The 15300-nt window shown below is 39.4% G+C and overlaps 1 protein-coding gene across 1 annotated transcript in view; it reads left to right on the top strand.

The window, feature by feature from the left end:
* The window catches only part of LOC137500512 (integrin alpha-PS4-like), a 93617-nt gene extending 87248 nt beyond the window's left edge, over positions 1-6369 (top strand). Inside the window, exon 8 of the mRNA XM_068227438.1 lies at positions 6266-6369. Coding sequence (XP_068083539.1) covers positions 6266-6369 — 104 coding nt within the window. The remainder of the gene's footprint in view (positions 1-6265) is intronic.
* Positions 6370-15300: the final 8931 nt, after the last annotated feature.

Raw genomic sequence — 15300 nt, 5'->3', positions numbered from 1 at the left:
ATACATACACCTACATGAAGAATTATGTTTTAAGGGGACCTTGTAGCCTAAAGGGGTCAAATTTGGGATATTTATTTTATTCTTCTTCTTCTTCTTAATCTGTTTATCCTCCAGGGTCGGTTTTTCCCTCAGACTAAGCGAGGGATCCCACCTCTACCGCCTCAAGGGCAGTGTCCTGGAGTTTCAGACTTTGGGTCGGGGGATACAACTGGGGAGAATGACCAGTACCTCGCCCAGGCGGCCTCACCTGCTATGCTGAACAGGGGCCTTGTGGAGGGATGGGGCGATTGGATGGGACAGGCAAGGAAGAGGGAAGGAAGCGGCCGTGGCCTTAAGTTAGGTACCATCCCGGCATTTGCCTGGAGGAGAAGTGGGAAACCACGGAAAACCACTTCCAGGATGGCTGAGGTGGGAATCGAACCCACCTCTACTCAGTTGACCTCCCGAGGCTGAGTGGACCCCGTTCCAGCCCTCGTACCACTTTTCAAATTTCGTGGCAGAGCCGGGAATCGAACCCGGACCTCCGGGGGTGGCAGCTAATCACGCTAACCACTACACCACAGAGGCGGACATTTATTTTATTGTTTAGCTTAATTACGCACACTTTTCTGAATATATCTTAGTATGTTTCATGAAGATCGGACTGTTAGTTTTTTAGATATAACTTAGTTTGTGCCATATTGCACAATGGATGCCACGCCCCTTTTATACTTGCCGAAACTAAAAGACATAGATCTCTGTAAAGCAGTGTCACAGAAGCATATTTCTCACAAAGGTAATATTTAAACACGTGTATTGGCAATACTGCATATGCAGTTGCCTTGTTTATTCTCTGGATACAGAGATTGGGCGGGAATGCGTGTCAGTTCTCAGCTTGTTCGTAATTTGTGTGCATGTGTTGAATTGTGTTAAAAATATAGATCTTATAATGCCTAGGATAAACAAGTCTCCTCCAAAGCTAAATTTAGAGATAATAAGTACACCTCTAACATAAGTCAGTGTAGTGAGTCTAAAGGAACTATTATTGAAATAAGAAACAGTAAGTGCAAAAGTGAACCTAACCTCCAAGACAAACCAAGTGTTTTCAAGATAGAGTTGAACTACATATACTGTACATGGTGTAGGTTCCGATAAAATGAAAAGGAAGGAAGCACCTATGACCACAAACATCCCCTACCTGGTCCAGTAATTGAGGTAATAAAGCCCATTTACATGGAACTAAGCAAGCCGGATCTCCTAAAATAATGCTTGCATGGTGCCACACAGAATCCTAATGAATATTTTAATTCTGAAATATGGTCAAGGTCACCAAAACCTGTGTATGTGGGATTGGAAACAATGAAATTTGACGTGTATGATGCAGTTTTGTGATTCAATGAAGGAGTACCTGGCAAGAAGAAAGTGTTAAAGCTGTTAGATATTGAACCAGGTGTCAACACAAAATCAACCCTCAATGATATAGACCACTAGCGAGTGATCAAGGCTGAAAAACGAACCAACGTTACTTGGCAAGATGCCAGAAAGGAACACTAAAAGGAAGAGTGAAGAAGCCAATGATGCAGATGATCCAGATTATGGGGCATGATTGTTCTAATTATGAAGACAATACAGTATTTTCATTGGTAAAAATTTAAATTGTAATTGCAAGAAAAGTGATTTTTTCAGTTTTAGGTACATATTTCTTGAAAAGTAAGAGAGCTATAACTATGAAACTTACTCAACTTACTTTCCATACCCAAATGATGAAAGTGATGCAAATTTAGGTCAATATGTTTTGTAGAAGTTTAAATACTTATGTGAAGAGCATTGAAATTTTTAATTTTTAAAAAAAGAAATGCATCAGCTAATTATTTATTTTATTTATCAGACCTCATTGGTGCAAATGTACTAAATATGCATGGCATTGTTTAACATGAGCTACCCTACATCCATGAATTGTTTAAAGGTAATGTAATGGTTATATCGTCTACAGGATGTACCTAAATGTGTTCACTTTTAGCATTGAATTAAATGGGACATTCGTTACCTACAAGGTAACTGGCCGCGACTACAAATTATCTACTGTAACCAGTTGAGCGGTGAATGGGAATGGTTAGTACTGAGGTAAATGATGATCTGGTAGGAATGCTAGAAGGTAATAGAAATATGTGGTAAGTTATTCAGGAGTGTTAAGGTTCAGTATACGATGTAACAAGGAAACAGTGTGTAAATTTCTTCGCTCTCTTAAGCGAAGCCATGAAAGTCTATCAAATTCGGGAGAAATATGGCTAAACCTTGGTATATCTGAAATAAATCGAACACATGCGTCATGTGCCTTTTGGAGCTTGATGGAATGCGAGGCGTTCAGGTTACTGTATACTACGTCACAGTAGTCGAATACTGGCATTACCATACTTTGGAAAAGCTTTCTTACTTTTTAAATACATTTCGTGGGAGAAGTCATCCAACCTTCAGGACTGAAGCAAACAAAGAAAGAGCGTGCAGACTCACTTGAAACAGTCATTATAACACTGTAATCCAGCCTGAAGCACGATGTTCATCTGAAACACTCATCAATGCGGACAGATCATTGTTAAAGATGTAGAAAAGCAAGAAAGAAAAAACTTTTGGACTACACTGTACAGGGGGAATGTGGATGATTACGAAATACCTTGACCTGTACCAACACGCCGAGAAAATCTCAGACACATTTAGGAAAGATGTTTAAAAATTTACGGACATATTCTCAGAATGAGTAATCAGAGATTGACCCAAAGAATTCTGAACCTTGTCCTATCAAAGAAAGTAAAAAACAACTGGCTGCTCGAAGTTGGAAAAGTTCTTCAGTACCACCCACAAAACCTGGTCAGGAGATCGCAAGAAAAGCCACAGCGAGAAGATGAAGAGATTTTGGGAGAAGAAAAAGGCGACGACATCAGTTAAATAAGTTCAATCGCGCTTTTTAGTTAAGCATAACGAAGAAAGAAGTAACGGAAGAAATCTTAGGACAAATAAAATAATAATTTCGTGTGGTTATTTCTAGCCGAGTGCAGCCCTTGTAAGGCAGACCCTCCGGTGAGGGTGGGTGGTATCTGCCATGTGTAGGTAACTGCGTGTTATGTGTGGTGTGTGAGTTGCAGGGATGTTGGGGACAGCACAAACACCGAGCCCCCGGGCCATTGGAATTAACCAATGAAGGTTAAAATCCCCGACCCAGCCGGGAAACTCATTCGGGACCCTCTGACCCGAAGGCCAGTACGCTGACCATTCAGCCAACGAGTCGGCCTTAGGAAAAATGAAAACAATAGAACAATGGAGAATAAGAAGTAATAAGGAAATATAGCAGAACACAGAAAACATAACAGAAATTATAAGGAAATTGCTCTTTTTGGACATATGTATGGAATGGATGATAAAAGATTCACAAAACAAATATTCAAGTACCTTTTGGAGAATAAGTCAACAACAAGCTGGATAAAAGGATACAAGAAAGATTTAGAAAGAATCAAGGTAAGAGAAGAGGAAAATATAGAAAGAGAAGTTTTTAATAGAAAGTTTAAGAATGAAAGGTTTCCCAGGAAGAATGGAAAGGAGGCCCGGCCCAAAGTGGTCTGAGGAGAGAACAATAAAGCATAGTGCAATGATGAAGGAATACTAAAATAATGGAAGTTCCGTGTGGTTTCCCACTATCACAACAGGCAAATGCTGAGGCTGCATCTTAATTAAGACCACGGCCGCTTTCTTCCCATTCCTAGGCCTTTCCTATCCCATGGTCGCCATAAGACCTATCTGTGTCGATGTGACGTAAAGCAAATTGTAAAAAAAAAAAAAAACATGCATGGGGAAACAACAAGGGAGGATGATTTGAAATTGACATGTGGTCCCTAGAAGGCCTGGTCATGAATAATAATAATAATAATAATAATAATAATAATAATAATAATAATAATAATAATAATAATAATAATAATAATAATAATAATAATAATAACAATAGCAGCACAGTAAAACTTCATTTACGTGAACTCAAATATGGGAAATCATCCTAATTTCATAATAAAAGAATTTTAACATGTTATTGTCTCGAATAATCTCTGTGGCTCAGGCGCCAGCGCGCCGGCCTCTCACCGCTGGATACTGTGGTTCAAATCCCGGTCACTCCATGTGAGATTTGGGCTGGACAAAGCGCAGGCGGGACAGGTTTTTCTCCGGATTTTCCGGTTTTCCCCTGTCATCTTTCATTCCAGCAACACTCTCCAGTATCATTTCATTTCATCTGTCAGTCATTAATCATTGCCCCAGAGGAGTGCGACAGGCCCCGGCCGTCGGCACAATTTCTATCCTCGCCGCAATTTGGGGCCTTCATTCATCCCATCCCTGACCCGCTCATTGACTCGAAAACAGGTTGTAGGTTTTCATTTTCATATTGTTTCGAATAATATTCAAACCACTAGAGTATGCTATGAATCACCAAAAAAGTACAAAAACATCTATATTTTACTGTTCCACGTAGTATCAACAATGTTGTTTGAGTCATCAGTCCATAGACTGGTTTGATACAGTGCTCAATGCCTCCCTATCCTGTGCTAACCTTTTCATTTCTACATAAATACTACATCCTACATCTGCTCTAATCTGCTTGTCATACTCATCCCTTGGTATGCCTCTACCGTTCTTACCACCTGCACTTCCTTCAAAAACCAACTGAACAAGTCCTGGGTGTCTGAAGTTGTGTCCTGTCATTCTATCTCTTCTTCTCGACAAATTTAGCCAAATCGATCTTCTCTCACCAATCCAATTCAGTATCACTTCATTCGTGATTCTATCTACCCACCCCACCTTCAGCATTCTTCTGTAACACACCATTTTAAAAGTTTATATTATCTTTCTTTCTAAGCTACTTATCGTCCATATTTGAATTCAATACAATGTCACGCTCCAGAGGAAAGTCTTCAAAACCATCTTTCTAAATCCTATATCAATGTTCTTTCCTATAAAACGGCTTCCTTGCTTGCGCTAGTCTGCATTTGATGTCATCCTTACTTCTACCATCGTTAGTTATTTTACTATCCAAGTAACAATAGTTATCTACTTCCTTTAAGACTTCATTCCTAATCTAAAATTTCCTGCATAACCTGACTTTGTTCGACCGCACTCCATTACCTTTGTTTTGGACTTCTTTATTTTCGTCTAGTATTCCTTCCCCAAGACTCTGCCCATGCCATTCAGCGATTTCTCGAGATCTTTTGCAGAGTCAGATAAAATAACAATATTATTAATACGCCATACGGCATTTTCTGAAAACGAGCGCTCACTTCTGAACGACGCAGCCTGCCTGCTAGCCATCACCGTCAAGGCGTCAAGTCTACACCGTGGTTATCCAGTTAAAGTGTCCCTTTGGCGGAAGCAAACCAATATCCGAATGTTGGCCGGCAGGGTACCAGAGGTGGTGGTATACAATTTCCAACCACTACATTGCGTGCCAAAATCCCGGGTTAAATTCCCAACTTCTCCGCAGTACTCATATGGATTGAGGATTGCATTCGTCCATCCGATAGCGACGTAAAGCCTTGAACAGATTCTTTAGTATTATTCGATAGGAGCATGCTACGGGCCGATGTTGGGTTTCACCCTCTCTTTTTCTCTTATCATCTCCTTCGTTATGGGTACATCTCGTGAACTCCTCTGATGAGGTTGACGTCAGTAAGGGTATCCGGTCGTAAAAACTCGCTACGAAGATTCATCTCCCTTCGTACCCAACCCCGTAGAGAAACGGCACAAGTGTTGGGCACACCTACACAATTATTATTATTATTATTATTATTATTATTATTATTATTATTATTATTATTATTATTATTATTATTATTATTAGTATTATTATTATTATGTGTTTTAGAGCCTCCGTGGCTCAGAAGGCAGCGCGCCGGCCTCTCACCGCTGGGTTCCGTGGTTCAAATCCCGGTCACTCCATGTGAAATTTGTGCTGGACAAAGCGGAAGTGGGACAAGTTTTTCTCTGGGTACTCCGGTTTACCCCGTCATACTTCATTCCAGAAACACTCTCCAATATCATTTCATTTCATCTGTCATTCATTAATCATTGCCCCAGAGGAGTGCGACCAGCTTCGTCAGCCGGCACAATTCCTATCCTCGCCGCTATGTGGGGGCTTCATTCATTCCATTCCTGATCCGGTCGAATGACTGGAAACAGGCTGTGGATTTTCATTCTGTGTTTTGTATTGAGTGGATTTTAAAATATTAATATAGCGACATTGTCCTTTCAGGTGGAATTCTCAGATTCCAGGACGCCAACAACGATCATGTGACCACCGTCCTGTATGCATACCGCAATCAGCGACGAGTAACTGACAATTATTTCGGTGAGTAACCTCTTCTTCCCTCTTGCTTCAAACGGAGTCAGGTTTCTTAATGGTGAGACACCCCCCTTTCTCCTGTCCAGTGCTAATTCTTCTTTCTCCATTCCCAGAGTCGTTTTGTCTTTCCCGACAGTTTTGACGAGACAACCTCTCACTTCGCAGGCCTCCAAGCATGAAAACGGGGCATTACGTAAAACAGCCTGCATATGTCAGATTGGTTCTGGCAAACTGTAAGTGATGCCTTTGATATTCAGTTAGCGATACCTAATTCAAAGCCTTAGATAAAGTTCACAATGATAAATTTGGTGCGATGATGCAGGGGACTTATGCTCTCGTGAAGTACCTGGAAGGGCCGCCGTCCCTATTTAAGGCAGGTCGTACGAGCTTTAGTGGCTCAGTTCTGCCAGAGATCGAGATGGTTCAGTTCTGTCAGAAGTCCAATTGAGTGATTGCAGCCGGTCAGCATTGGATTAGTCGGTGGACAATGAAGAGTGAGTATTGTTGGTGCTATGTGTTTGAATTGACGACGAGTGCAGGACAATGCAGCTGAGAGAGCATGGGCAGTGAACGAAGGCCTCTGTGAATGTATGGACTGTTTATCACATACAGTACTGTAACCAGTGATAAGATGGGTAAAAGAAAAAAGTAATTGGGCTCAATCACAGTTAGTTGAGAAATATATTACTCAGTCACGAATACAAGTTAGCCTACTTTTAAAAGTAATCAGTAGCGCTCGGAATTTGAAGAAAATTCCTTTTTTATTTTTCGAGTGTCCGAGAACGAGGCCCAACATAATATATATTCATTCTGGGGCGTTGTAGGCCAGAAAAGGTGGGTTTTATTTGTCCTTTTTTCCTTTCTCGGCGTTTTTTGGCTTCTAGGACCTTTTTAGGTCTTAACGACTTCTTTCGCAACTTGATGTCTTTTGACTACATTTTTACTCAATTCATCGATGTTCATCGATTACATCTTAAACATCTTTTCTAAAGAAAATACATATATTTAAACCACATCTGAAATGAGAGGAAATGAAATGAATTGAAAAAATTAATCTACTGCTTGAAAAAACCTGGGGTTCAAATTATCTGCAAGATAAATGAAGTGCTGATGTGAGTGTTTTTGAAGACTATAAATCCGTAATATCCGCCGAAGTGGAGAGAAGTTACCGATGTTTCGCCAGGCACTGTCTGAAAACCGACGATCCTTTGCACCTAAGAATTTGGAGGTGAATATATCAATCAGTCAATCACTACTGATCTGCATTTGGGGCAGTCGCCCAGGTGGCAGATTCCCTATCTGTTTTTTCTAGCCTTTTGTTAAATGATTTCAAAGAAATTGGAAATTTATTGAACATCTCCCTTGGTAAGTTATTCCAATCCCTAATTCCCCTTCCTATAAACGAATATTTGCCCCAATTTGTCCTCTTGAATTCCATCTTTATCTTCATATTGTGATCTTTCCTACTTCTAAAGACACCACTCAAACTTATTCGTCTACTGATATCATTCCATGCCATCTCTCCACTGACAGCTGGGAACATACCACTTAGCCGAGCAGCTCGTCTCATTTCTCTCAAGTCTTCCCAACCCAAACTTTGCAACTTTTTTGTAACACTACTCTTTTCTCGGAAATCATCCCGGACAAATCGAGCTGCTTTTCTTTGGACTTTTTCCACTTCTCGAACAAAGTAATCCTGGTGAGGGCCCCGTACACAGGAACCATACTCTAGTTGGGGTCTTACCAGAGACTTATATGCCCTCTCCTTTACATCATTTCCATAACCCTAGTATGATTCAAGTTATACTAATTTCAATATATTTCTCCAGGATGTCCATTGCGGGTTCCCTGAATTCATTCCATATGGAAACAACATTTTATTCTAAATTATGCAAATACTTTTTTTAACGAAAGCGGAATTTCGTTTGTTAATTATGTTAATCTACTGTAAAGATATATAACGTCTGAAAGAAGAAGTATTTCATTAATATATTTTTGCACTGAATGTTGCATACGCCAGGATTGTGTTTTTTAAAAATATTATATTCCTTCATTGAATATGTCGTTAAAACAAAATTATGAATGAATTTGGATCCCATTTTACGTCTTTCTGCCAGTTTTTAGTTCCTTTTTTTGGATTTGTAGGTCTTTTTGCAGGTCATTTTTAGAGAATTTTAGGTCTTCAACTTCCGGACCTTAGTAATCAGTAATATTACAATTACTTTTACAGACATCACTGGGTTTTTTTTTACACTGGGGCTGTAATAACAGCGTAGAGAGGTGACACTTATCAAGATACCTTGGAATTTTCGGAAAGATATTTTCCCATCATTTTGAAACCATTTTACATTTACTTTGCAAATAAATAAATAAATTGGTTCTTAAAATTTACATCGATAATGGTCGACGTCTTGAGGGGGAAAGTACATCTTTGCATTTATTGAAAAGACGCCGTACAGATTCACTTGAAGGAATACCTGTGTTTAATTTTGAGAACATCATTCGAATGTCTTTGAAAGTACTGTAGAGGTAAGAGTGTATTGTTGGCACACTTTTTAGTGATTGATTTGTGTACGGGGTGAGGAGTAAGGAGGGAGCTCTCCCGGTTCCGGTAATACTGCCAACTGAATGGAAATGAAATCTGAATTGAATCTATAATTTGATCGATCGACATGAATTTTCTAAACCTTTATTATCTTAAGCCAACAACTGTGTCACACACACATTATACAACATTTCTCGATGCGAATCTTATTCCTAGTAGGAATTCTATAGTTCGGCTTTGCTGTGTAAACGACAGTACTAGTACGTAAAGTGTACGCCAGATGTCGCACCGCGATGCATAAGCGATTCATAGTTTGTGTTTCAAAGGTTGTAAATACGAATCTCGAAGATAACCGAGGTCGACCGTTTTAGCACGTGTCCATGTGCGCGTACAGTGAAGTTGCTGGGAGAACTGAAAATGTTTTCTTCATAATATATTGTGTTCACATTTATGTTTCCGTGCGATGTACACGACCTGTGTTTGTTCTCTGCGTTACAGCAGCTGCCGCAGCCCGACTCGCCCTGCTTCAAGCGTGTATACAATCTTATATGAAATCTTACCTTATAAAAGATCCTGGAAGTGTCGCCCATCATAATAAAGGACTGCATAAACACCAATAGGATTTTCTGCACACTAATAGGGAGAGTCATGACTGTTAAAATGACCATTAAGCTGAAACCAGGCCTCATCCGAAAAGAACACAAGCTGTGGATCCAATAAACGATCATTCAGTGATACAGTATCTCACTCTTGTGGCTGGATCAGCAGGTTTCAAACAATGGGCCCGAGTAAACCTGTACTGTTTGATGTGTAACAGATTTGTAGCTCTGTGTGCAGTAGAAACCGAAACCCCCACTTGTTGAGTGATTTATGCGGTGACCCTTCAAGATTCGCACCAAAGTCATCTAGGTCTGTTGAAACTGTTCGTGTGCGTACATGTTTTCTATGAGCGCTGAGCTAGTAGTTTCAAATTTATTTCCAACTAGCTGCTGTACCCGTGCTTCGCTACGGGATTCTCAGAAATACTCTCTTTGTGGTTTTCCTAACTACAGTTAACTTAGGCCATTACAAAAACTTCAGTAGGAATGTAGTGATTAAAAGCAATGTTATCATATAAAATACTCGCTCACTTTTAACGAACAGTACTACGATGCCGATCTAACAGACCGAAGTTCCAGTGCTGGAATGACCAGGCCGCAGACAGCCGTGAACACTCCTCTGCCATTGTTCCGTTAAATACACACACTGATCATTCCAATCAATGCCTCAGGGTAGGGATTGAATAGCTCGAATGGTATGATGAATCAGTTTGTTACGTACCAGTAGTATCAGAAAATTTATGAACCAGAGCAATGGCATGCTTAAGAAGAAAGTTATCTAACTCCCCAGCAACTTCCCGCCGATATTCAGGCAGGCTATTATACTCGGTAGACCGGGCGAGTTGGCCGTGCGGTTAGGGGCGCGCAGCTGTGAGCTTGCATCCGGGAGATAGTGGGTTCGAACCCCACTGTCGACAGCCCTTAAGATGAGTTTCCATGGTCTCCCATTTTCACACTAGGCAAATGCTGGGGCTGTACTGTAACTAACGCCAGGGTCGCTTTCTTTCCACTCCTAGCCCTTTCCTATCCCATCGTCACCATAATATCTATCTGTGTCGGTGCGTCGTAACGCAAATTTAAAAAATACTCGGTATACAGCAGTAATACCATCTATCGGACATGACAGACAACAGAAGACACAAAGCACATCACAACGACCAATGGTCAATATGATGTTATTGCTCTTCAATGTTATGAGCTTTCTGCATTGTAGGTCTTCACATTTAGTTTTCTTTCGACTCTGTGATATTAGGGCATCTTATGAAATTTTTATAGCGTTGATGTTCCTTATTCCCCGACTTTACAAAACGATTTTCATTAAATTATGTTTACCCATTTTCTCGTGACTTGGTGCTGATATGGACTTAGCAACAAAAATCCAAATTCATGAATATCTGTGTTATTATAGCCGGTACGGTAAAAATGTATAAGACATAAACGATCGGAAATGTAATACTATGTAACTTTAGTAATGTAGTATTTGTCGACAGGACCACTAATAACACAAACATTTGAGAATTAAATTTTAGGTCTTCTCCTAGACTACCATTCCACTCAGCGTGAATAAAATTATTTATGGTCTAGATTGTAGTGACTTATTTCCTGACTTTGCATTTCATTAAGATAGGACCACTAATAATATGAAAAATCGATATTTTTAATTTAGGCCTTCCCCTAAACTACCATTTCTTTCAGCGTGAATAAGATTATTTATGACCTAGATTGTGGCGACTTATTTTCGGACTTTGCATACCGATTTTCGTTAAGATAGGACCACTAATAACATAAATATATGAGAATTAAATTTTAGGCCTTCCCCTAAACTACCATTTCTATCAGCGTGAATAGAATTATTTATCGCCTAGATTGTAGCGACTTATTCCCGGACACAATATACCGATTTTCATTAAATTCTCTTCAGCCGTTTTCTTGTGATGCATGTACATACAGACAGACAGATAGACACACGGACAGAAATTACGGAAAATTAAAAAGTGCCTTACCTTGCTACTATGGCCATGACCGATACAGAAATACCATCCTTTTTAAATTCTGAGCATTGTACAGACAAAACTCGTATTTTATATATATAGATTATGTGAATCTGTGGTCGTGAAGGTGGCACTTCATCGGGAAATTGCTGAAGGAATGCATAGCGCACCCGTCAAGCCGACACGTACTTAAAACAACTCTTACATCAAAAGTACTCTGTTGCAATGTTAACTGTCTCACCATGTTAACAGCTGAGATTCGGACTGGTTACAGATGCTAGGTCGAACACGTGAGCGCCTCCCGTACAGCTGCTTAGGTCTCGGAGAGTAAAAACGCAGCTGGGCGGTCTGGGTTTATGAGAGACCCTGTATATCAGTTACAGAATGTAACGATTACAACTAAAAATTACTAAGAATTTAAAAATGGATTACCTTTTACTCAAGTACTTCCCAACTCTGGCTGTAACATCGTGCTGCGCGCAATCTGTGAACTGTGTGATTGTGATCGAAAACAGCATAAGTTACAGTTGTAGAGGAGTTGTAGTGCGATTGTTCTAGTCTGTAAATGTCAGAGCAAATAACTAGAGTGACTGAAATGATGACCAGAGATTCAATTCTTGTATTAATAGGTCCACCTGTTCAGTACTTGTCGTGCTAATTATATTAAAGTTCATTAAAACGTGAAGACATGTTTCGCCCTTTAATTCTGGACATCTTCAGTTATAATAAAAATGTATCTAAACAGCTTTAAAGAGCGGTGTTATTTACAAAAATACAACATAAAAGTTATACACATTAAAAATCACACATTTATGTTGCAATAAAACGAGTGTCCACGTTTCTATGCACATCGCTCTGCTGGTTTGTGGGTTGGAGAATGTTCTAGTAAATTCTTCACTGTAAATCGAATGGCACGATGTAAATATGTCACTCTACTAAGTATCTGACATGTGATTTGGTGAATTCTGGTGATATATGACTGGAAGCATTGGACTTATTTGGAAACGTAACAATATTTCAGTGGAACTGTGTTAGATTACGTTGTCAATTGGGAACTATACCAGATGAATGGAGAGTTGCTAGAGTAGCCCCTGTGTATAAAGGAAAGGGTGATATGCATAAAGCTGAAAATTACAGGCCAGTAAGTTTGACATGCATTGTATGTAAGCTTTGGGAAGGCATTCTTTCTGATTATATTAGACATGTTTGTGAAATTAATAACTGGTTCGATAGAAGGCAATTCGGTTTTAGGAAAGCTTATTCCACTGAAGCTCAACTTGTAGGATTCCAGCAAGATATAACAGATATCTTGGATTCTGGAGGTCAAATGGACTGTATCGCGATTGACCTGTCTAAAGCATTTGATAGGGTGGATCATGGGAGACTACTGGCAAAAATGAGTGCAATTGGACTAGACAAAAGAGTGACTGAATGGGTTGCTATATTTCTAGAAAATAGATCTCAGAGAATTAGAGTAGGTGAAGCTTTATCTGACCCTGTAATAATTAAGAGGGGAATTCCTCAAGGCAGTATTATCGGACCTTTATTTTTTCTTGGTATATAAATGATATGAGTAAAGGAGTGGAATCGGAGGTAAGGCTTTTTGCGGATGATGTTATTCTCTATAGAGTGATAAATAAGTTACAAGATTGTGAGCAACTGCAACGTGACCTCGAAAATGTTGTGAGATGGACAGCAGGCAATGGTATGTTGATAAACAGGGTTAAAAGTCAGGTTGTGAGTTTCACAAATAGGAAAAGTCCTCTCAGTTTTAATCACTGCGTTGATGGGGTGGAAGTTCCTTTTGGGGATCATTGTAAGTATCTAGGTGTTAATATAAGGAAAGATCTTCATTGGGGTAATCACATAAATGAGATTGTAAATAAAGGGTACAGATCTCTGCACGTGGTTATGAGGGTGTTCAGGGGTTGTAGTAAGGATGTAAAGGAGAGTGCATATAAGTCTCTGGTGAGACCCCAACTAGAGTATGGTTCCAGTGTATGGGACCCTCACCAGGATTACCTGATTCAAGAACTGGAAAAAATCCACAAAAAAAAGCAGCTCGATTTGTTCTGGGTGATTTCCGACAAAAGAGTAGCGTTACAAAAATGTTGCAATGTTTGGGTTGGGAAGAATTGAGAGAAAGAAGAAGAGCTGCTCGACTAAGTGGTATGTTCCGAGCTGTCAGCGGAGAGATGGCGTGGAATGACATTAGTAGACGAATAAGTTTGAATGGCGTTTATAAAAGTAGGAAAGATCACAATATGAAGATAAAGTTGGAATTCAAGAGGACAAACTGGGGCAAATATTCATTTATAGGAAGGGGAGTTAGGGATTGGAATAACTTACCAAGGGAGATGTTCAATAAGTTTCCAATTTCTTTGAAATCATTTAGGAAAAGGCTAGGAAAGCAACAGATAGGGAATCTGCCGCCTGGGCGACTGCCCTAAATGCAGATCAGTATTGATTGATTGATTGATTGATTGATTGATTGATTGATTGATTGATTGATTGATTGATTGATTGATTGATTGATTGATTGATTGATTGATTGATTGATTGATTGATTGATTGATTGATTGATTGATTGATTGATTGATTGATTGATTGATTGATTGATTGATTGATTGATTGATTGAACATGTTGTTCGACTGGTCAAACTTCTAATTATATTTATATTATCAAATGTCCTGTCTTACAGCCCTCGGCGTTGTTATTGTCAAGACTACTGACAAAAATGAGTGCAATTGGACTAGACAAAAGAGTGATTGAATGAGTGGCTACATTTCTAGAAAATAGAACTCAGAGAATTGGCGAAGCTTTATCTGACCCTGTAATAATAAAGAGGGGTATTCCTCTAGGCAGTATTATTGGACCTTTATGTTTTCTTATAAACATAAATGATGTGAGTAAAGAAGTGGAATCAAAGGCAAGGCTTTTTGCAGATGATGTTGTTCTGTACAGAGTAATAAATAAGTTACAAAATACTGAGCAACTGCAAAATGACCTCGATAATGTTGTGAGATGGGCAGTAGGGAACGGTATGTTGATAAATGGGGTTAAAAGTCAGGTTGTGAGTGAGTTTCACAAATAGCAAAAGTCCTCTCAGTTTCAATTACTGCGTTGATGGGATGAAAGTTCCTTTTGGAAATCATTGTATTTAGGTGATAATATAAGGAAAAGTCTTCATTGGAGTAATCACATAAATGGGATTGTAAATAAAGGGTACAGATCTCTGCTCATGGTTATTAGGGTATTTGGGAGTTGTAGTAAGGATGTAAAGGAGAGGGCATATAAGTCTCTGGTAAGACCCTAACTAGAGTATAGTTCCATTGTATGGGACCCTCACCAGGATTACTTGATTCAAAAACTGGAAAAAAATCAAAGAAAGGAGCTCGATTTGCTCTGGGTGTTTTCCGACAAAAGAGTAGCGTTACAAGAATGTTGCAAAGTTTAGGCTGGGAACACTTGGGAGAAAAGACACGAGCTGGTCGACTAAGTGGTATGTTCCGAGCTGTCAGTGAAGAGTTGACGTGGAGTGGCATTAGTAAAAAAATAAATTTAACTGGTGTTTTTAAAGGTAGGAAAGATACAATATGAAGTTAAAGCTGGAATTCAAGAGGACAAATTGAGGTAAATATTCGTGTATAGGAAGGGGAGTTAGGGATTGGAATAACTTACCAAGGGAGATATTCAATAAATTTCCAATTTCTTTGCAATCTTTTAAGAAAAGTCTAGGAATACAACAGATAGGGAATCTGTCACCTGGGCGACTGCACTAAATGTAGATCAGTATTGACTGATTTGAC

The sequence above is a fragment of the Anabrus simplex genome, chromosome 4 (genome assembly GCF_040414725.1).
Source record: "Anabrus simplex isolate iqAnaSimp1 chromosome 4, ASM4041472v1, whole genome shotgun sequence".
Classification (NCBI taxonomy): domain Eukaryota; kingdom Metazoa; phylum Arthropoda; class Insecta; order Orthoptera; family Tettigoniidae; genus Anabrus; species Anabrus simplex.
The sequence above is the reverse complement of the archived record's forward strand: the minus strand, read 5'-3'. Positions and strand labels throughout refer to the sequence as shown.